This window comes from Mustelus asterias, chromosome 16 (genome assembly GCF_964213995.1).
Source record: "Mustelus asterias chromosome 16, sMusAst1.hap1.1, whole genome shotgun sequence".
Classification (NCBI taxonomy): domain Eukaryota; kingdom Metazoa; phylum Chordata; class Chondrichthyes; order Carcharhiniformes; family Triakidae; genus Mustelus; species Mustelus asterias.
The window spans coordinates 66998117-67021757 of record NC_135816.1 but is presented as its reverse complement, the minus strand read 5'-3'; the positions used below and the strand labels follow the sequence as shown (position 1 = coordinate 67021757).

Here is a 23641-nt window from a genome sequence, read left to right as displayed (position 1 = left end):
ACATAGGACAAAGTTGAAATTGAGGTTTCTTATTAGGATTTCATCGCTGCTCAGTGGGGAGGCGATGGCCTGGTGGTATTATTGCTAGAATATTAATCCAGAAACTCAGCTAACGTTCTGGGGACCCGGGTTCAAAACCTGTCACAGCAGATGGTGGAATGGTTGGATCTCAGCTTGGCATGGCCCCTGTTCTGCCCAAGACCGCAAAAAAACTAAAAAAAGTCGTGAATGTAGCCCAATCCATCACACAAAACAGCCTCCCATTCATTGATTTTGTCTACGCTTCCTGTTGCCTCGGCAAAGCAGCCAGCATAATTAAGGACTCCACTCACCCCAGACATTCTCTCTTCCACCTACTTCCGTCGGGAAAAAGAAACAAAAGTTTGAAGCCATGTACCAACCGACTCAAGAACAGCTTCTTCCCTGCTGCCATCAGACTTTTAAATGGACCTACCCTGCATTAAGTTGATCTTTCTCTTTACCCGAGCTATGACTGTAACACTACATTCTGCACTCTCTCGCTTCCTTCTCTATGAACAGTATGCTTTGTCTGTATAGCGTGCAAGAAACAATACTTTTCACTGTATGCTAATACATGTGACAATAAAAAATCAAATCAAAAATTTGAATTCAATAAAAATATCTGGAATTAAGAATCTACTGATGACTATGAAACCGTTGTCGATTGTTGGAAAATCCCATCTGGTTCTCTGGGAAAGGAAATCTGCTGTTCTTACCTGGCCATTATTCCCTGGGCTGGCCTACATGAGACCCGAGACGCAGAGCAATGTGGTTGATTCTCAACTCTCATGAACTCCCTAACGACCTCAACATATCCAAGTAACCAGGCCGGTGACTTCATTTTTCTGCTCTCTAACGTAGAAAAACTTTAGCATGTGCTTCAGAGAGGTCAAACGAAAATAGATGCCAAGCCAAAGAGGATATCAAAAGCTTGTTTGGCGAGGTGGGCTGCATTGAGGGCCTTAAAGAACAAAGATTAGGTGGAGAGAAGGAGGGGTTAGGGTAGGAATTACATGGCCAAAGGCATGATTGTAATGACTGATTGAATGTGTGTGTGTGTGGGGATGGGTGGTGGTGAAAGCATGTGTGTCTGCTGGTATCCAAGAGGATCAGGGAATTCTGGTGGGGATTGGAAAAACATGAGTAGGTTGGTGGGACTCATATCACTGATTAATTTCACATAGGATACTAATAGCGGGATGGTCCTGCAGTGCAGTGGTAGTATCCCTGCCTCTCAGCCAGAAGTTTCAGGTCTTGCTCCATGATTGATTTGATGGTTACAGAGGGTTCGTAACACAGCAAACAGGCTGAATACCAACTTGTAAATCCTTCCCGCATATGCCAATGGCAGTGATGACAGCAGGAAGGATTCCTGGTTAACCTGGAAAGAAATTGGAGCCTCTACCATTATGATCCATGACTCCAGACTACAACATGCATATAAAGGTTCATGTTGGCAATAGCAACCCAGATTCCTTGGCCAGGCTGGTTGGCTGGACGGCTGGTGTAGATCAGATCATTGCCAACAGCTCGGGGATTCAAACCCCCTTCTGGCTGGGGGCAAATGGGGACCTGCTTCCTTGTCTTACCCATGGTGGAGATCACGGCATAGTGGGTCGGACCTGCCTTCAAGCAAATAACTGAAGAAGAACGAACAAGAATAACAACCTTGAGTGAAGTTAACCTAAGGAGTTGCTTCATTCAGACTCACATTTTGAAATGTTAGTGATGGCTCCTTTCCATCACTATGCAGCCAGCAGTGAAGACAGAAACAGCCTCAGTCTTGGCTGGATTGCAAACCAGGTCACAGAAGTGGAAGCATCAAATTCTAACCCACTGTGGCACTGCTGTCATTTTTAAAAGTTAACAATCACTTTTACACCAAGCTCTTTTTAACTAACATCTCATTAGTGCAGCTCTGAGCTATTGAGCTCACTAAGACACCCGCAGCAGCACTGTATTCTTACCTTACTGAACAACACGGTCTATATTGATTATGCATCAAGATGTACGCTATGTGTTAATGAGAGGAATAATTCTCTGTCAGAATTGGAAAACTAATGCAACATTCAAAACATCAGGGACATAATAAAATGGAATTGGTGAACTTCAACTCACTTCCTGTCATACATGTCCCTACCTATTATTAGACAAAGAATAACTATATTTATTATTATGTCATGCATCATTTGGCAGACTATTACAGGAATAATAATGGAGATTCTAAGTGTCACCTACATGAGTGATAAATGCTTATAGTTAGAGAGTTCTTTGGGGATCGTTGTCAGCTGGTTCCCTTCCAAATATCTGCAAAACAGAACAAAGGCAGTCAATTGTGATGGGAGCATGCCCAAGCGAGATAAGCTCTCCCGAATAGAAGAGTTATTACCTTCAGCAGGAGAGGTGTTTATTGTTTTTGCAACAAAAACTATCGAACACAGAGACAGAAAGATCATGGGCTGTATAGGCACACTCAATAAAATATTCAAAACGTTTGTTACCTTTCTTGGCAAGTTGCAGTAGCTTTGCATAAGAAATTTGAATGAACAGTTAACACAAATTATTTTTGAGAGGTGATTGGAGCCCTTGTGATCTGGAAGATAATGGACCCCAATCTGGATAAGGTACTAATCATTTAGGACTGAGATGTGGAGAAATTATTCCAAAGAGTTGTAAATCTTTGGAATTCTCTACTCCAGAGGATTGTGGATGGCCCATGGTTGAGGCTGGGATAGACAGATTTTTGGTCATTCGAAGAATCAGAGGAAAGTAGAGTTGAGACAGGAGATCAGCCATGATTGTATCCAATGGTGGAGCAGGCACGAGGGGCCAGTCCTGTTCTTATTTCTTATGTTCTTTATTCACTCCCCACCCCCAAACCTCCGTCAATCTAGAGGAGGTCGTTACAAAAGAGTTAAACTTCTGCCTTACAGTAAATTGCGACCAACTATAAAATTTAAACTTTATTTATTAGTCACAAGTTGGCTTAAATTCACATTGCAATGAAGTTACTGTGAAAATCCCCTAGTCGCCACACTCCGGCGCCTGTTCGGGTACATTGAGAAAGAATTTAGCATGGCCAATTCACCTAACTTGCACATTTTCTTTTGGACTGTGGGAGGAAATCCAACAGACACAGGGAGAACATGCAAACTCCACACAATGGGAAATACAACCACTGATTACTTTTGAGGGACAGAAGAATCACAAAGGATCTATCATGCGCTGACACAGTCATGAAAGTATACATATTAGCGATCCCTCCTTGTAGTACTGTTTTGACTGACACGTATTAGAAAATGCCTGGACCTTTGATCCCACGAGAGAGAGTTTGAAATGGTGCCTTCCTGCTTGTTCCCACCAGGAGAAACAGTGTGCTCCTCATGGATTCATATGCAATGAGCTGAACAGTGTAAGATCGCATGCAGGATCATTGGCTCCCTGCCCCTGCAAGTGAACTCACTCACTCCCATGTCAGCCACAAAACCTAAGATTGCAGAACATAAGGTTTTGCCCACTGTTTCTATTATTTGATGGCACGAGGATGAGGAGGACACAGATTTAAGGTTTTGGATTGGGGGCAGCTTTTTAGACAGCAAGTGATAATGACCTGGAACTCACTGCCCAAAAGCATGTTGGAAGTAAAATGGTCAATTATTTCAAAAGGAAATTAGATGGACTACAGGGATAGAGACAGGGAAATGGAACGGGCTAGATTACTCCATGGTGAGCTGAGTAGCCTCGATCTGTGCAGCAAATGTCTCTCTGATTAACATTTCCTGTATCTGTGAGCTATTGAATTTTGAATAGGCACCATGTTTTTGGAGCCACTTAGCGGACTGAGTGATTTTCCGTCTGAGGAATTTTGTTCTTTGGAAACCACATAAAGTCAACTGTTAACTTTTTTCAGTGTTTCCCACTCATTGCATGAGACCATAAGACCAGAAGAAACAGGAGCAGAATTAGGCCATTTGGTCCATCTAGTCTGCTCCACCATTTAATCATGGCTGATAAGTTTCTCAACCCCATTCTCTCGTCTTTTCCCCGTAACCTTTGATTCCCCTTACCATCAAGAACCTATCTCTGTCTTAAATTCACTCAATGACCTGGCCTCCACAGCCTTCTGTGGCAATGAATTCTATAGATTCACCACCCTCTGGCTGAAGAAATTCCTCGTCATCTTATTTCTATAGGGTCACCTTTACAGAATCATCCTAACGCAGAAATCTCTACCATTACTGCCAAGTCAGCTGCAACCCTTCATTGTATCAACTGCTTACATTTCTGAAATTTCAGTCTTCAAGATAATTCCATAACTCCTGTAAAGTTAGGTGATTAAATAATGCTTCTGCTGTGGCCTTGAGAAAGAGAAAGAACTTTTCTTTTATCTCTCCACAATGGGTTCAAGCCCATCTACCAGAGAGGCAATTATAGTGTGACACTGAGACCCTTACCAGAAAGCCAAACACAATCTCATCCGTTTGTTAAGCATACAATAGCCACAAATACTTGACTATTTGTTGGGGAGATAATGGAGCAGTGGTAATGCCACCAGATTAGTAATCTAGCAAACCCAGGCTATTGATTTTAGGACAGAGGTTCAAATCCCACCACAAATTTAAATTCAATTAATTAATAAAAATCTGGCTTTGGAAGTTTGTCATTGTTGTAAAAACCCATCTGATTCATGAATGTTATTTCGGGAAGGAAATCTTGCATGTCTGACTCATATGTGACTCTCAACTGCCCTGTGCAAGGTGAACGATAGGCAACAAATGCTGGCCTTGCCAGCAACACCCACATCCCATGAAAGGATTAAAATAAAGGACAAAGTTTAAAGCCAAAGGTGACAAGTTCAGACTGAATGCCCTAAACTCATATTCACATCTGTCTACAATTTAAAGGAAATTCTTTAGGATGGGGGTATGCTTGAGTTTAGCTGGTGTCACAGGAGGTGGTAGGGAGTGACAATGGAAGCAGTGCAGACTTCAAGACAGCTGAGAAAAGCAAATACCTCACACAAATTGTTAGAGAATGGGATGGTTGTTATCTCTGACGGAATGTGATGGCAGATGACCCACAGGTTTTGAGCTTTCCAGAATGGCTCCTCGGATAGTGATCAGAGTCAGGAACTCCTGACTGTTGATTCATTCTCTCTGACTCAGTGACCAACCATTGATAACTCACCATGGATCAGAAACTGAACTGGGTTCTGCAAGACTGAGTAGTATCTTGTTTGTCCACTACACTAAGAAAAGGAGGTCAAAGGAGCTGTAACCCCTATTGAATCTGAGGGTGTCCAATCTTTGTGTGGATGTGTGCCAAAAAGCTTCCTAGCCACAAATAAAGCTTAAAACCTTGTCCCCGTCAATTTGAACAACTCAAGCTGTAGGTACAAGCAGAACAACGTGTTGTGATTCTCCAATTATTCCAGCAGAAGCCAACTTCGAATCTCCAACTTCACAGAATCCCAGCAATGTTAAAGGGCTGAACAGCCTGAATTTTAAGGGCAGACTATCAGGACTTAGAGCTGCAAATAATTTGGACATCTCTGATTAACCAATTCTGAGCCCTAACCTGAAAGCATATTTGGGGCTTTACTGAACATTTAACGCAGGTTTTATCTGACCTGGGAGAAAGACACTTGCATTTATACAGGACGTCAGGTCATTCCAAAGCCTTTACAAGCAAATTAAATACTTCAGTTACTGCTGCAGCATGGGAAATGTGGAAGTCCCATGAATAGTAAGGAGCTAATGATCAGATAATCTGTTTTAATGATGTGTCCGGTTTCCTCCCACAGTCCAAAGATGTGCGGGGTAGGTTGATTGGCCATGCTAAATTGACCCTGGGGATTAGCAGGGTAAATATGTGGGGTTATGGGGATAGGGCCTGGGTGGGATCGTGGTTGCTGCAGGCTTGATGGGCCGAATGGCCTCCTTCTGCACTGGAGGGATTCTATGCTGATTGAGGGATAAATATTAACCAGGACATTGGGGAGAACTCCCCTCCTCTTCTTTGAATTTCGATTAATTCGATTAAATACTTTCACTGAGAGGACAAATAGGGCCTTTGGGACTCTTCTCAAAGATCCCACCTCCAACAGTGCAGCACTCCCTCAGTGCTTTGCTGGAGTTTTGTGTTGAAGTCTCTGGAGTGGGACTTAGGGTTGCCAACTGTCCAGGATTGGCCTGGAGTTTCCAGGAATTGAAGATCAATCTCCAAGGCACTGCTGTGTGCAACACTGGAGAAAAAAAAAATCATTGAGAATTAAAAAAGATGGCCTTTTTTGTGATTTTCTTTGCCATTATCTCTTTAACAGATATAAAAATATTGAAAGTGGGAGAAAAAGGTTGACACCATCCAATTGGGTAATGAGTTGTTGCTTTCCAATTGGTGTAGGAAGACAGGATGTCATAAGGTTGGTTGAGTAATGGCCGCAGCGTGGACAAGTCATGTGACGAAACCTCCAGGAATCCATTTAAGCACAGTTGGCAACCCTAGTGGAATTTGAACTCACAACCTTCTGACTCTGATGTGAATGGTACCCACAGCACCATGGTTGATAGAAGGGGTAAAGAGACAATGGGCGGGATTTTACGGCCTTGCTCGTCCCAATACTGTAATAGTCCACCCGAGATCAATGGACCTTTCCACGCTCTACCCCTCGCCCGCTCCAATTGCTGTGGTGGGTGGGCCAGTAAAAGTCTGGCCAATAAATAAATAATGTGCTATATACGCCAACAAGGTTTTAGTTTACAAAAACCAATAGATTAACAAAAAACAGAGACTGTGAAGAAAAAAAGCACCACACTAAGTTCATACTTACAGCTCAGTTGCATCTTTGGGAATGCCTTTTGGTAAGATACGGAAACCTCTGTTGCTGCACCTTACCATAGTGTCAATGCAGTTGCAGAGTTCAGGACAGTGAGGGCCTGGCAGGCAGCTACTCTCGTTGTTATCCGCTGAAAGGCAGAGAGAAAGGATTAATTCTCACAATCAGTGGACTAAGCCTCAGCTCATCATCCAGGCCAGGCCTATGCTCCCACCCTTCCTTCTTGTTCTTTCAGCTTTTTTCATGTTATGTCGGGTCGCCACAATGCTGGTTGGTCACCTTCATATCAACCGCCATTCTTTTGGACTTGGCTGTGATTTTGCAGCTGGATGCCCTTCCTGCCGCCAACCCTCCTCATTTATCCAGGCTGGGATTGCCACTGGTACACGCTAGCTTGTCTGCACCAATTCTTTTGCTCTCAACAAGTTCTGGAGTGGAATTTGACCCCTGGGGGTCATGAAGAGGGCAAGACGGCATGAAGGGGGGGTCATGAGGTGGGGACATCAAGGGGTCATGAATGGGGGGCATGAAGCAGGAGTCATAAAGAGAGGAACTTGAAGAGGGCAAAAGGGTATAATGGGAGGCAAGAGGTTGGGATATGAAGGGAGTCATTGGGGGGGTCCATGAAAGGGGCATGAGAGGGGACATGAGGCGGAGGCATCATGAAGAGGGGTCATGAAAGATTGGAAATGAAGGGGGTCATGAGGCAGATCCATGGGAGGGCCCCAATACCCCGATGCCGGTGATCTTTGTTGGTGAGGGGAGTGAGGAAACATCCACTCAATGAGAAGGGAGGGGTCCCCTATGTTCCTGGGGAGAAGGGTCTTCAATCTCAAACAGCTGGTTCTCTAGAAGTTAAAGTTTAATTATTAGTGTCACAAGTAGGCTTACATTAAACCTGCAATGAAGTTACTGGGAAAATCCCCTAGTTGCCACATCCCAGTGCCTGTTTGGGTACACTGAGGGAGCACTTAGGATTGTCAATGCACCTAACCAGCACATCCTTCGGACTGTGGGAGGAAACCCACGCAAACATGGGGAGAACATGAAGACTCCACACAGACAATGACCCAAGCCAGGAATTGAATCTGAGTCCCTGGCACTGTGAAGCAGCAGTGCTAACCACAGTGCCACACGGCCGACCATGAAACTCCATCAGTATTGAGTGACCTACTCGTCAATATTGATCCTTGCTACAATTTTTAATGATAGGCCTTTCTCTTCTAAATGTTCATCAAAAAGTAGTGAGAATTGCATCTCATTCAGATTATAAATAGCAGAAGCATGGGCAAGTTGCCGAAGGCATGTAGCCAAGCATTACAGAGCCAGTCTCCCAGCCTCAATGTCCAGTGGGTGTCCTGAATAAACTCTTATCATCTGGCCTGTCAATAGCAAAAGCCTCTGAATGCCCCTGAACTGTGCAGGAAAAAAGTCATAGAGTCTTCCCACTCCTACTGGCCATCCAGTGACCCCTTCTTAAAGGGCCATGGACATTGACAGGATTGGCCTCTGCTGCAATGCCCTCCATAGATAACCATACACCATACTCACTCTTGGGGGCGGGATTTTCCGGCCGCACTTGCCCCAAAGCCGGAAAATCCCACCCGAGGTCAACAGACTTCTGCATGGTGCATGTCTTGCCCACTGATTCCTGGGAAAATTCCGCCCATTAAGTCAATGTATGAGTATTGCCACTGGTCACCTCTGCCACTGAGCCCCTCACATCCTATAAAGATAAGGTGAGCGCAGAAAGACCAAAATAGCAGTGGAGTATTTAGAGATCTCCCGCAAAGACCTTTGGCGGTCAGCTCTCAAGGACTTCCTATCCCTGAAGAGTGGAAGTCCCACTCACTGATTGTTTTGGCCACCTGCAGTGTCTTATTGATGCAGGATGGCCTTTTCATGTTTTGCAATGTGGGTCAAGCCCTCTCCCCTCCACGCAGCTTCAAGTCTGTCAGCATCAGACAAGAGGAAACCCAGGCTTTGGGCTAATTTTTATTCAAGGTCTGCAGAAGAAATTTTAAGCTATTTGATTTCAGAACTGCAACCTTATCTCCCTCCCCAACGCAAAACAGATTACAAATAAACAGAAAAATCCATCAAACACATTTCCCATGAATGCAATTTCCCTTGTAGGTCTCCATCTTCGGAAGATTGAGAGGTTTTTAAACCCTCTCAATAAAATATAATCTGATAATAAACACCAGAAGAACTGCACAGAAATGGGGGGGGGGGGGGGGGGGGGAGAGAGAGAGAGAGAGAGAGAGAGAGACATTGGAAGTGATCAAACATATTTTAACACTAATAAATGCTCTACAAGTAAAGAAAATAAGAAATCAAAGAACGACAACCTTTAACCTCTCGATAATATCCGGAAAAAAGTGTCACAGAATATAATTTAAACAAATAAGTGAACACAGAGGAGGTGGAAGTGCGGCTAAGATGCTTTTATAACATGCCTTAATCTCTACAAACAATTGGGAGATACAAATCTGGTTGGTTATACAGTGCTGAGAATTGAGATGAAAGAATGCATCCAGAGGCACGAGCATTTTCAGGGAATTCTTAAAGAAAAACATAATTTGCAATCTGTTGAGGTATAGCATAACACAATTATACAAAATATTTTTCCTGATGATAAAATCTGTCTATTTATCTTTTAGGAGAAATGAATTATAACTGGGCACACATGCTGATTTGATTAGGGAACTGCACTCTTTTCTGGGTGTCTGGAGAAAACAACAGATTATTTGCTCGAGGAGAGACCTCGATAAGCTGGTATTTGACCGGCGTTTGAAATGGTGCAATGGCGTGGGATGTTGTTGTTCCCACCCTCTAGATCATAGATTCCTACAGTGCAGAAGAAGGCCATTTGACCCATTGAGTCTACACCAACCACAATCCTACCCAGGCCCTATCCCCATAACGCCATGCGTTTACTCTAGCTAGTCCTCCTGAGATTAAAGGACAATGTAGTAGGGCAAATCCACCTAACCCGCATATCTTTGGACTGTGGGAGGAAACCGGAGCACCCGGGGGAAACCCACGCAGACACGGGGAGAATGTGCAAACTCCACACAGACAGTGACCCAGGCTAGGAATCAAACCCAGGTCCCTGGTGCTGTGAGGCAGCAGCGCTAACCACTGTGCCACCATGCCGCCCTGTGGTAAAGAGCTGAAGGATTGCCACCAAATAATTTTACCCTTGCTTTTATGGTGTTATATATGTGTCTATGTTTATCCTTCCATTTTTTTTTCTGTATCGGTATCAGAAACCATTTTACTGAGTTTCCCAGGTGGCTGTTCTTCATGTATGAACCTAGGGAGGCTATTTAACTGTGAAGGCATCACAACAAACCTAAACCCTGCCCTAATCCCAACATCTACGCCCGCACTCTTTCTACTAGGAGGGATACCGGTGGTTAAGGGGAATCCTGGCTGCATTCTTTCATTCCCTCCAAAACACAGGGATAATGGTGCTGTGACAGCTACTGATCTAGTTGAGATCAGGGAACTCTGCCTAAACCAACAGTGGAACCTGAGATATTTTGAGTTCGGTATTACAACAGGCCCCTTTATCCACTTTGGACAAACTCCTTGCCTGTAATGTTAAAAGCAGAACATTCATTCTGCATTAATCAACCGTTAAGATTGGAGCAATTTGAGGGAATTTCTGATCTCCCTGGACTAACTGATATATTTGCCCTCATTCTCTTTTCCTCTGGGCAGCAATGGCTCAGTTTAGATAACCTTCCCCTACGACACAGCCCTCCATTTTTAGGAGGTAGTCTCGCACAGCCCTGTGATCTTGACTTCCTCCAGCTACTATTGAAAAGGAGAACATAATTTAACGGAGTGCACCAGGTACAGAAGGTGGTGGTGTACTGACTGGTAATGTAACTGAACTGGCAATCCGAGGCCCAGTAGTGACATGGGTTCAAATCCCACCACGGCAGCTGGTGGAATTTAAATTAAATTTATAACTCTGGAATTGACAGCTCATTTCTCAGTGATGTTGACCATCTAATGAGCCTATCAACAGCAAACACAGTAACACTGCAAACGCAGCAAACAGAGTCTGTGATTGGAATGAACATCAACGACAGTGAATATTCTCGGGAGGGAGGGGAGGGAGGGGGGTAGCGCCGCCAATGAAAATTCAGTGTCAAAGGTGGGGGAAGAGCTGGCTGGTGCGTGGGAGTGAGAATGCCTTACTCTCAGTATCAGGTCTCTCACTCACTCTCACCATCACACACCAACACATACTGACCAGGCCTGCCTAATATTTAACCAATTAACTTATAGGTGCTCTCCAGTCTGCTGTTGTCCACTTTGGAAAGGTATCAGACCGGCTCTTGGTAACCTTATGGATCCTCAGGCCCCGCCTGAGTTACAAACTTCAGAATCAAAGTGTAAAAAACAATGAAGGAAATGAAACTTGCCTTCAGAAAGGGTTTGAAACCCAGAGAGGCTGAATAGCTGGGCTTTGATTCCAGTAAATTATGCACCAAGTCGTTCCGACCTGGCTGAAAATCCAACCTCGAGTTCTGTTGACTTTCCACCATCTTTTCCCTCCCCGGTTCTTGAATTTATGGCATTAAGCCCTGCTTTACTTACCATCACAGGTGAAATCCTGAACAGCCACATCCTGAATTGGGATCTCCTTCAGGAAGAATGGCTTCTGACAGCGTGGGTTTCCACTGACAACCCTTCTCTTCCTCAGCCATCTTCCCAGCCAGGCCAGGTGACAGTTACAGTTGAAAGGATTGGCCAGGAGGTTTCTATGGAAATTGGAGAAAGTTATCATTTAAATCTTGTCAATTCTAAATGTTTTGCTCTTTCAACCTATATTTCATATAAGACTGGACACTGATTCTACAAAGACACTTTGAAGTAACTTTAGAGTCACATGCTCTTCCGGACTTTGATCCAAAACCTTGGATATCTCTTTGGACACATTCTAGTTACTCTAATGAAGGGTGAGTTCTGAGATCCTTTCCTTCAGAAGGAAATTTCCTACACACACACCGGAAAATTTTCTGTGCAGATTCTGAGAAGTCAAATCATAACTGTTTTATTGATTAGATTTCCATGGCTATTGTACTGAGAGAATCTTTGCAATCAAGTAACAGGGAGATTAATCCAACAACATGCAGAAATACACACGTTTGAGCTCAGGCCTCAGTGGGCGTTCACTTCAGAGCTTACTCCAACACACATGCACGCATACACATGGGGAGAATGTGCAACTCTACACAGACACCTGAGCCAGAATCGAACTTGGGTCCCTGTGCTGCCCAGCCTAAGCAGAACTTGAAGCATTTTTCTTAGTAGAGTGCTTTGTCTTCTGTGTCTAACCTCACAATTTAAAACTCCATTCTAAGATGTTTATCCTGCTTTTTGAGAAAACATAATATAGCATATGACAGCTTGTGCATAGGCCCAATTGTGCACATCCACTATTGTACATATTATCTAGAATTACAAATTCACAGAACAGGCCAATTGGCCCAACTGGTCTAAATTTGATCATCCACCCACCCTCATCTAACCCATCAGCAAATACTTATTTCTTTCTTCTTCACGTACATATCGAGGGCCGGGATAATCCTGTCCCGATTCCCACCCAAAGTCAACAGACCACTGACTGGTCCACCATATTTTCCATCCCTACTACGATGATTCCCACATAGACAGGACTGGAAAATCCAGCCCAGTTCCCCTTTAAATGCGCCTGGGTTCTTTGCCTTAACTATTCCATGTGGGAGTGGGCTCCTCATATTTCTTCTGATAAACAAGTTTCATTCATCGATGACTATCATATACTGGGGTGGCACGGTGGTTAGCACTGCTGCCTCACAGCGCCAGGGACCCGCGTTCAATTCCAGCCTTGGGTCACTGTCTGTGCGGAGTTTGCACATTCTCCCCGTGCCTGTGTGGGTTTCCCCCGGGTGCTCCGGTTTCCTCCCAAAGATGTGCGAGTTAGGTTGATTGGCCATGGTAAATTGCCCCTTAGTGTCAGGGGGACTAGCAGGGTAAATTCGTGGGGTTGCGGGGATAGGGCCTGGATGGGACTGTTGTCAGTGCAGGCTCGATGGGCCAAATGCTTCCTTCCGCACTGTAGGGATTCTATGATTTATCACTCCCAGTTCTGGACTCACCCACAAGTGGAAAAACCATCTCTGCGTCTCATCAAACTTTGAATATCGAGAACTTAATTCTAAGATGAATAGTTAAGGAGTGCTAATTCTTTATATGTGGCCTGCAGTTCATAGTCTAATTCTGTATATGTGGATGGAAATGACAAATTGCAGAGGAAGTGCCCTGGTGGGTGTGGAATGCAAGCAACGGTTGAACTGAATGGGAAGTGATACATAACTGAGATATTGAGAACGATCAGACAGACCCAAATTTGAGCCAATGGATACAAATCATTAATAAAAGGTTGAGATGAAAGCAGGTCTTACATAGTAGAGAGAGAGTGCAGGGTATTGAATGCTCCAGGGGTGATAGTGGTGACCCGGTTATCATAGAGCGACAGCAGCCGGACTGAGCTAAGGCCAGTAAAAGTGTCATTGTTGACACAGCTGATCAGGTTGTTCCGCAGCATTCTACAACAAAGTGGGGAGAAAGACAAGGGAACATTTCAGCTACCAATAATCACATCAACATCATTTCAGAGTTCAAAGATTTAGAATGAAACTAAACTGAAAAAAAGAGGCCTCCTGGGAGTTGCTGAGCTTATTGCATCATCTATGTGGTCAAAGCCACATAACAATGCATAGCATCATGATGCATTTTTCCAGGGATATTCTTCTAATTAGTACACAAATGTAAGCTGCTAAATGTGCTCCACACACTGCAATGCTCCAATCCTGCTCTTCCAGCTTCAGTCTTGCTTCCAACAGAAGGTAATGAGGAAAAGCAAAGATTCTCACACATGGAGAAATACTCAAGGAAACAGAATTCCCTGAATACTAGCAAGTTTCTCCAAGGAGATGGCTTTCAAAAGGACATAGGAGCAGATTGAGCTCCTCACTTTGCAGGAGGTAGACAGTGCATAGCATTAGATGTTCAGGGAAAGAATCAGGTTTATAAAAAAAAGACAACTTTCTTACTATCTGATCTCTAACATTTTTTTATTCATGGGATGTGGACATCGCTTACTGGGCCATCCCGAATTGCCCTCTTTAACTGCCTCTGTCCATGAGATGTAGGTGCACCCACAGTGCTGTTAGGGAGGGAGTTCCAGCATTTTAACTCAGTGACAGTAAAGGAATGCGATATATTTTCAAGTCAGGACAGTGAGTAACTTGGAGGGGAATTTGTAGGTGGTGCTGTTCCCATGCATCTGCTGCCCTTGTCCTTCTAGATGATAGAGGTCACAGATTTAGAAGGAGTTGCTGTAGTGCATCTTGTAGATGGTACACACTGCTGCCACTGTGTCACTGATGGAGAGAGTGAATGTTTAATGTGGTGGATGAGTAGCAATCAAGTGGCTGCTTTGTCCTGGATGATGTCAAGTTTCTCACATTGTGTTGGAGCGGCACTGATTCAGACAAGTGTAGAGTTTTCCATCACTTGAGTCTTGTAGATAATGGATTGGCTTTGGGGAGTCAGGAGATAAGTTACTTTCCACACAATTCCCAACCTCTGACCTGCTCTTGTAGCCACAGTATTTATATGGCGAGTCAAGTCAATTTCTGATCAATGGTAACCCCCAGGAGGTTGATAGTGAATTCCCACCATACAAAGGGTTAAAGACAGTCAATGCCAGTTTTAATTCAATACATTGAAGTTACAATACAAGCATAGGCCAAAGGAGAGTATTAATTGGGCTTAAAACATTAACACTGTTTCTCCCTCTTCAGCTGTAAGCAGACCTGAGTTTATCCTGAACTTATTATTTCAGACCTCCAGCATCCGCAGTAATTTGCTTTAAATCTTCTATTTCTCTGTCCAATTGTGTTGGTCCGCAAAACATTTTGGGTGAGATTTTCTGGTCCCGCTGCAAAGAACAGAGATTTGGCCATGCTAAATTGCCCCTGAGTTTCCCAAGATGTATAGGTTAGGGGAATTAGTGGGGTAAATATGTGGGGTTACGGGGATAGGGCCTGGGTAAGATGCTCTGTCAGAGAGTCAGTGCAGACTCAATGGGCCAAATGGCCTCCTTCTGCACTGCAGGGATTCTATGGTTTGAGGGACAGCTTAAAAATGAAAGATCAGTCCACTTGCTGCTCTTGGTAAATGAGGCAGATTTGCTTTGACCAATATCCTAATAGCTAGCCCTGTCTAGATGCCGCAAATTATCAGTGCTCTGTACTTACAGTGTCTTGAGCCCGGAGAGACCAGCAAACATTCGGCTGTGGACCACTTCCAGCTCATTTCCAGTCAGCAACAATTCCAAGACTCCAGAAGCCCCATCGAAAACTCCTTCCCGGATATCTCGGATCTTGTTGTTGCTCAAGTTTCTGAATGAGTGATGGCAAAAAATATTAGTTCAGAGAAAGAGGTTGATGAGAAATAATATGTAATTTATATTCCATTTCTCTTCACAAAAGCATTTCCGACGTAATCGGCCAATATAAACAGTTTTTATGATTAGTTTTGTATAAAATTGGAAAATTAAAATGTTCCGTGGAAACAGCGCAAACTGTTGATGAAAAATGGACAAATCCAAAGCCCATTTCCTCTTTCAAAAGGTTGTGAATGTAGCCCAATCCATCATGCAAACTAGCCTCCTATCCATTGACTCTGTCCACACTTCCCACTGCCTCGACAAAGCAGCCAGTATAATTAAGGGCCCCACGCACCCCGGACATTCTCTCTTCCACCTTCGGGAAAAAAATACAAAAGTCTGAGGTCACGTACCAACCGACTCAAGAACAGCTTCTTCCCTGCTGCCGTCAGACTTTTGAATGGACTTACCTTGCTTAAGTTGATCTTTCTCTACACCCTAGCTATGACTGTAACACTACATTCTGCACTCTCTCATTTCTTTCTCTATGAACGGTATGTTCTGTCTGTATTGCACGCAAGAAACAAGACTTTTCACTGTATGTTAATACACTGACAATAATAGATCAAATCAAAATCAAAAATTCTCCATATTGTTAAAATACATATTTAATCAAGGTCTCTTTTTAAGTATAATTTAATCTATTTTATTGATGTGGTGGATGGCATTGTAATTTAGCACTTGCCTGTGTACACTGTCACATTAGGTATGCAGTCTGGTTTGCAACCCAATTCATGCAGATGGAATGAAGCCTTCTCTGTCAGATGGCAATTAAAGGTCTATGGTGGGCAGTCTCTTAATACAGTTCCCACAGGAAGTGAGTCCAGAGCACAAATCTGCCCATAATTCAGCACTAATTGGGCAGTATACCTTGGAATATGTACAAAGATAGATGGTGTAGGAAATAGAAATGTCACATTGATGCAAGTAGGGAATGCTCTTCAAGCACGTTACTGGGGCAAGATTAAGGGAGAATTGAACTTTGTCTAACCCCGCTATGTTGGAACTAAATGTGCTTAATGTAGATTGAGGTGTTCCATTTCTTAGACAGTGACCCACACACACACACATATACATATGGCTACACAGATATGTGGGCATACACACTGACAACAGAGACATGTGGAAACGCACATAGATACACACACAGACACAAATTCTTCACTGGGTTGGTCAAAGCAAAAAGTACAAATGCTAGTACTGAGTAATAAGGACATTACTAAGAGAGGCAAGTACTGTACACAGCTCAGCTGGTGCAATCGTAATGTTTAGCCATTATTGCATTTGGGAATTTATCAACAGATCAAATGAGTTAAAATCTGATTAGAGAGTAAATTTTGAAATGAGACGCCTGTTATTATACAGCCAGGAACCCATAGATTTTCCAAATTGAATCTCAGTAATTGGAAAATCCATTTATAACCTGCAAAACAACGTTGCAAAAGCTCAGTGAAGTCTCTCGGTGCCCCTCCATTAAGAAACCTTGTCGTTAAGAGGAGTGGTACACAGTGTTACTGTGAACACTTCAACGATGATTGAGGCACCATGGAGTGGGCTCTTCCCAAAAAGCTCCCAAACTTATCCTGACTCATATTGGGGGCATTTCTAGCGGATGGTATCCAGTCCTCAAGCTACTTGACCATGAGAAATGGGCGACAGATGACAACCTGTGGTTACTGAAGCCAGTGCCAAATTGCCTTACGCTTAATACATTATAAGAGGACCCTTTGTATTTGACGCCTATGATACCGGCTTGCCTGAAGTAGGTGATTGCTCCTGCTAAATGTGGATTGTGTAAGTGGTGAGGCTCTGCTTTGGGACCAACGCCAAGCACTTCCTCATATAAAACTGAAAATTTCATCGCTGCAAATGAATAGGGAAGTTGGAATCTTGGCTCTGATTTGGGTTGGACTTTAAAATACGTTCCTCCCCTCCCTCGCAAACAATCTAACAGGCTCCCTTGATGGCTGCTTTTTGATTGCCTGTTTAACTTTTCCAGGTGCAGGTCATGAAGTTGGTCGGAGAGCAGAACTTCCTCCTTCCCTCGTTCCTGTGCAACCAAACTTTACAAATTGCATCTGGAAAAAATAAACAGGCAACTGAGTGATTAAGTACCGGAATGGCACTGTGAACTTCTCTTCATTTTCCACTAGCATCGACCCAAGGGTTCATTCCGTTGATATTTCATCGGCAACCACTGAATGTCCAACTGTACCAAAGTGACCGATCGGCTGTGATGTGGGAAAAGTAAAGGTGGATAGGAAATCTAGCAGGGAGAAGGAGGGATAAACTGTGTAAGCACAACACGAGGAAGGTGAGGTCAAATCTAGGCTGAGCTAGGACAGCAAGGGCAAATAAGCTCAGAACCAAACATTGCCAGGTTACTTGAAGCGAAGCAGGATAAGAAACAGATTGAACTGTTAAAGCTAAAAATAACAAAGTGGGAGCTGCAAAATTCCTATGGCGGTCATGATATTATAGGAATGAAAAACCTTTAGGAAGAAAGTTGATCTTATTAGATATTTTATCCGTTGTTTCTATGTCTCATTAAGATGGCCTAAAATAGGTGCAAGTGGGCCAACTCATTGATACTCAAGAGCTTCACATCTCCAGGGGAAGGTGAGAAGAAAACCAATGGAGTTGCTGTCCTAGCATTCAGATCAAATCTAGTATTGGGATAAAAATAGGGTGCGGGGGGCACTTTGCTTTGGTCAGATTTGAAGAAAAAATATAAATGAAGCAACTCATTATCTGGTTCTGCCCTCCATATACCCCAAGGATTAATAGGCAGAGCTGTTTAATTTCTGACTTTCCTGTGCACCAAACATTCTATGCCGTTCTGTTACCACTCACAAAGAGGATGGTGGTTGAAGATGAATTATCTCTGATTTATTTTCTCACTGTTTTAAAACATATTTTTATTGAAGATTTTTTTTCATTTCATATGAATAACACAACAAACTCTCAAATACTGGTACAGTACAGCAAGATCATTTCCAAACAAATACACATAGGAAGAGAGAGAAATAAGAAAATGACCAACCCAATTGGTTCAGATTATTCATTGTCTCCAGCATCTCCCACCACATAAGTATATATATATATATATATGGGATCGGGAAATATCAGGATAGAGTACAACCACAATTGGCTTAGTGGTGCACAACCAAGCTCACAGAGCCACAGAAATCATAGAATCCCTACTGTACAGAAGGAGGGCATTTGGCCCATCGAGTCTGCACCGACAACAAGACCACCCAGGGCCTATACCCGAAACCTCATATGTTTACCATTCTAATCCCTCTAACTTACACATCCCAGGATACTAAGGGGCAAATTAGCATGGCCAATCAACCTAACCTGCACATCTTTGAACTGTGGGAGGAAACCAGAGCACCCGGAGGAAACACACACAGATGCGGAGAGAATGTGCAAATTCCACACAGACAGTGACCCAAGCCAGGAATCGAACCCAAGTCCTTGGAGCTGTGAGGCAGCAGTGCTAACCACTGTGCCAGCGTGCAGCAATTATACCAATTATGGAAATCCTTGTAGGGATAAACTAAAAAATGTGGAGTACAGAACTTGAAGATAAAATCCCATACTTCATGGAATGTATCCGATTTAGCTCGAAGTAAACAAATCATGAATTCCATTGGTATACATTCCAGAATGATTTTATGCCAATTCCTAATTGAAGGAGACTTATCACTAATCCATGAGCAAAGGATATACTTCCGTGCTGCAAATGTTTGGATATTATACGGCCTTTTCCCAGTCGCATTGCTGAATCTTTTGTCTGGAAGATCCAGTATCAGATGCAAAGCATCAAACTCTAAGGATGGATCAAAGATGCTCTCAAGATCTTTGAACCTCTTTGAAGAAAATTGAACCACTAGGCTTGCATCTTGACACAGGACCAAAAACACTGCATGTAGAAAGTCTGTCTTATTAAAGACAAAGTCCACAAGTTGCAATTATCCAAAAAATGAGTATTTTGGAATATCAAACTGCTCACAGCTGCTTAGAAGATAAAATGGGAGCACCATCAAACACACTCCTTAGTCTACAGAGACCATTACCCCTCCATATGTCAAAACTGTGGTCCATAAAGACGGGCAGCACGGTGGCACAGTGGTTAGCACTGCTGCCTCACAGCACCAGGGACCCAGGTTCGATTCCCAGCTTGGGCCACTGTCTGCGTGAAGTTTGCACATTCTCTCCATGTCTGTGTGGATTTCCTCCGGGTGCTCCGGTTTCCTCCCACAGTCCAAAGATGTGCGGGTTAGGTGGATTGGTCATGTGAAATTGACCCTTAGTGTCAGGGGGACGAGCTAGGGTAAATACATGGGGTTATGGGGATAGGGCCTGGGTGGGATTGTGGTCGGTGCAGACTCAATGGGCTGAATGGCCTCCTTCTACACTGTAGACTTCTATGATAAAACGTGGCAGGAAATCTGGATTATCCTGAATTGGAGAAAGAGCAAAAGTTAAATTAGGTCTTCCCTCCAACTCACGGACCATCCTTCAAGCTTTTAGCATGTTAAAAACAACAAGATTATTACACTTATCCAACCACCATCTTAGGATGCCTAAGGAATAAAAATGGCTGCAAGGACTTGTATCTTAATATCTGGCATCCCCAGCCCTGCTTTAGAACAAGATAACTGCAGCTTAGCCAATTTTAAATGAGGCTTCTTCTTGTTCCAAACAAAAGAACTAAACAATCCACAAATTTCCTTATGGACCTTAGCAGACAACAGGATAGGCAGCATTTGCAGAGGATAATGTAGACTAGGCAACACATTCATCTTAGAAATCATAGAAACCCTACAGCACAGAAAGAGGCCATTCAGCCCATCGAGTCTGCACCGACCACAATCCCACCCAGGCCCTACCTCCATATCCCTACATATTTACCCACTAATCCCTCTAACCTACGCATCTCAGGACACTAAGGGCAATTTTTAGCATGGCCAATCAACCTAACCCGCACATCTTTGGACTGTGGGAGGAAACCGGAGCACCCAGAGGAAACCCACGCAGACACGAGGAGAACGTGCAAACTCCACACAGACAGTGACCCAAGCCGGGAATCGAACCCAGGTCCCTGGAGCTGTGAAGCAGCAGTGCTAACCACTGTGCTACCGTGCCGCCTTAATCTTAATCAAGGCAATTCTACCCAACCAGGTAATCGGTAAAGATGACCAACAATGTAGGTCCCACTTAATAGAGGTGGATAATGGAGGAAAGTTCACCTTGTATAACTGCTGAGAACTAGGGGCAATATGAATGGCTAGATATGTAAACCCCAACAGGGACCATCTAAAGAGAAAACGAGAAGAAGGAGGGGGTCTACCCCTTAACTTGCTCAGGGGCATAGCCTCCGATTTCACAAAGTTAATCTCATAGCCTAATGAAAGACTAAATCTGGGTATCACTTCAAGAATAGCAGGAACAGAGACATTGGCTTAGAAACCAACAGCAACACATCATCCACATAAAGCAAAATTTTATGCTGCTCACCTCCACTAAACATCCCATAAACCTGGGGGTCCCGTCTAATGGCCTCTGCTAAAGGTTTAATAGCTAGAGTAAACAAAATGGAAGACAAGGGACATTCCTGCCTAGTCCCTTTCTGAAGGCCAAAAGTCTCAGATGTACAACCATTGGCAAGGATTGCCACCATCAAGACCAGGCACCTTACCAGGATGAAGCTCTTTTATCACAGAGACCTCCTCCCCAGAGATTGGAGCATTCAAAGCTGTTTTCCTCTGAGACAGAGGGAAGGTCAAGAGAAGAAACAGTCCCTAAGTGCTGGAGTATCCTTAGCTTGATCCAATTTATGTAAGTTGGCATAAAGCTCTTAAAATCCTCATTAACATCTTCTGCACTAATCCTCTTATTTCCCTTAAGAGTCCACCACTGAAACAGTTGTTCTCAAGTCCAATTTCTTCACAGTAAGAAAAGCCAAATACCTACTCGGTTTATTCCTAAATTCACACATCTGCTTAGCAAACCTTAAACGTCTCTGCTCACTGGGACAACAAAGAATCCAGTGCCATTCTAAATACAGCAATTTCCTTCAGCTTTGCATGACAATAATTCCTACCATACTCCCTTCACAGCTCAGCTAGCCGGACTTCCAGCTGGTGCTGCTCCATCAATCTACGCCTCTTTCCAGCTAAAAAATGAGATAATGAAACCTCTAGCAAAGGCCTGTAGGTCTCCCACAGAATAGACAGGAGAAATCACATCAGAAAGAGAATTAATCAAATAAAAAGCACCAATTTCAGTCTGGAAATACAAGATGAATTTATGGTCTTGATGTAAAAATACATCAAATCTCCAGGACCTGGGTCCCCTTGTGAAGAAGTTCTAACAAGACTGGAGCATGGTCAGAGATCACAATCCTATCTATAGTACAAGAGGCAAGTGACTGCAGGATAATCTTTGACCCAAAACAAGTCAATCCACACATCCAGATAACCCACTGCTTCACAAGCCAAGGCCAGCACTCTAACTTGCTGTGTAGCAGTGTTCCTTTTAACAGGGAGTTTGTCAATTAGCGGATTAAGATGGCAATTAAAATCACCGCCAACAAAGGAAGAATTTGAGGCCAGTTCAGCAAAGTCCATAAAGACCTTAGTGACAAAGTCCGCGCAATAATTTGGGGGAACCATAGGCATTCATTATTGACACATTCTCCCCGTACACCAGCTCCTTAACAACTACATACCTATTATCCCCTTTGTCTTTCATGCAAACTAAAAGGCAGGTTCTTATTAATCAACATTGCTATCCCTTGACTGCTGGTTGAGAAAGAAGTTAAAAAACACCTGCCCCTCTTGGATTTGAGGTGTTCCCTATCATCCAGATGAGTTTCTTGCAACAGAGCTATGTCAACTTTCGCCTTCTTATAAAAAGACAGGACCTTCTTTCCAGGAGCAAATCTTTACAAGATTTGCTTACAGGATTTTAGCACAGGAAAAATGGCGGTTAAACCACCATGGACCACATTTGGGTATGCACCAAAGGAAACTTCCCCCATCCCAGCCACATTGGAAGCGCCAAACCTAAAATACATCTCCTCCGAGGATATATATTCTGTTTGTACTATAGCAGGAGTTAAGCAAAGATTCTATAACCCCAACCAAATTGAAATCCAAAAAATATGTGAGCCCATAAGTTCCAGGAGGGGTTTTCCTCACCCGTTGTGAGGACTGATAGGGCCCTATCCACTACCTTCATATTAAACCACTTGCCCACCTCCCTGCAATGGCGCCACTCATTTTAATCATAACTGAAATAAAGGATAGCAGGTGAAAAAGTCCACCACTATATATACACCAGGATTATAAGATGAGAAAACGGATAAAAATCACACAGCTCTAATACCATACAACCCACTCCTTAAGAACAAGTAGTACATTTCAGGAGGCATTCCATTCACAATAAATAAACGTTCCTGGGTACATCAGGATATCAGGATAACAAGCAAAAATCACTCACAGGATTTCCCCTGGCAATGGGATAAATCACACAACAGAGTCAATTAGGAAATAAAATGACAGGGGAGAAGGATGAATGATGTCTTTGGACTCATCAGGATATCAAGCAAAGATTCACTGCATTCTCACTCATTGGATTGCCGCTATCAATGTGATACATCATGTAACAGACTCAATTAATAGATGACATTACAGGGAACACATTCAATGATGAACAAGGATTAACGGAGAATTGCAAATCACGACTCTAAAGAGGATAGTCGGTGAAATTCACCTCAGGATATTAGGATAACAAGCGAGAATTCGCCACCTTGCTCACTCAGGATTTCCCCTATCAATATGATAAATCAAGCAACAGGATCAATTAAGAGGTAAAAATTACAGGGGATAAGGATGTATGATGTCCTTGTTCCCAGCATGCCTGGCAGTCTCCAAAACTCTCTGGTGGTCCCTGAAGCTACGGAAATGAATGATAATAGGCTGTGGATGTTGGTTGTCCCTGGGTCTTGAGGATATGATGCACCCCTTCGAGCTTGATCCACCTTGCCTTTGTGTCAAAGTTAAAAAAAATGGCAGCCAATCTTCACAAAATTTAACTGGGAGCCTGCCTTCAGCTCCCTCTGGAAAACCGATCACACGGATATTCTTCCTCTGGCTCTGATTTTCCAGATCCATTTGGATATCTGACATACCATACAGCTGATTGTCTAAGGATTGCAGCCGAGCCTCGATCGAAGAAGCAGCACTCTTGACATT

The 23641-nt window shown here is 43.4% G+C and overlaps 1 protein-coding gene across 2 annotated transcripts in view; it reads right to left on the bottom strand.

The window, feature by feature from the left end:
- Positions 1-23641, bottom strand: part of LOC144505230 (slit homolog 3 protein-like) — a 678283-nt gene that overhangs the window by 202687 nt on the left and 451955 nt on the right. For both annotated transcript variants that reach the window (XM_078231240.1, XM_078231241.1), the window contains 5 exons: positions 15184-15327; positions 13324-13467; positions 11474-11637; positions 6851-6986; positions 2260-2328 (listed from right to left, as the gene is read on the bottom strand). In XM_078231240.1, the coding sequence (XP_078087366.1) occupies positions 2260-2328; positions 6851-6986; positions 11474-11637; positions 13324-13467; positions 15184-15327 (657 nt within the window). The remainder of the gene's footprint in view (positions 1-2259; positions 2329-6850; positions 6987-11473; positions 11638-13323; positions 13468-15183; positions 15328-23641) is intronic.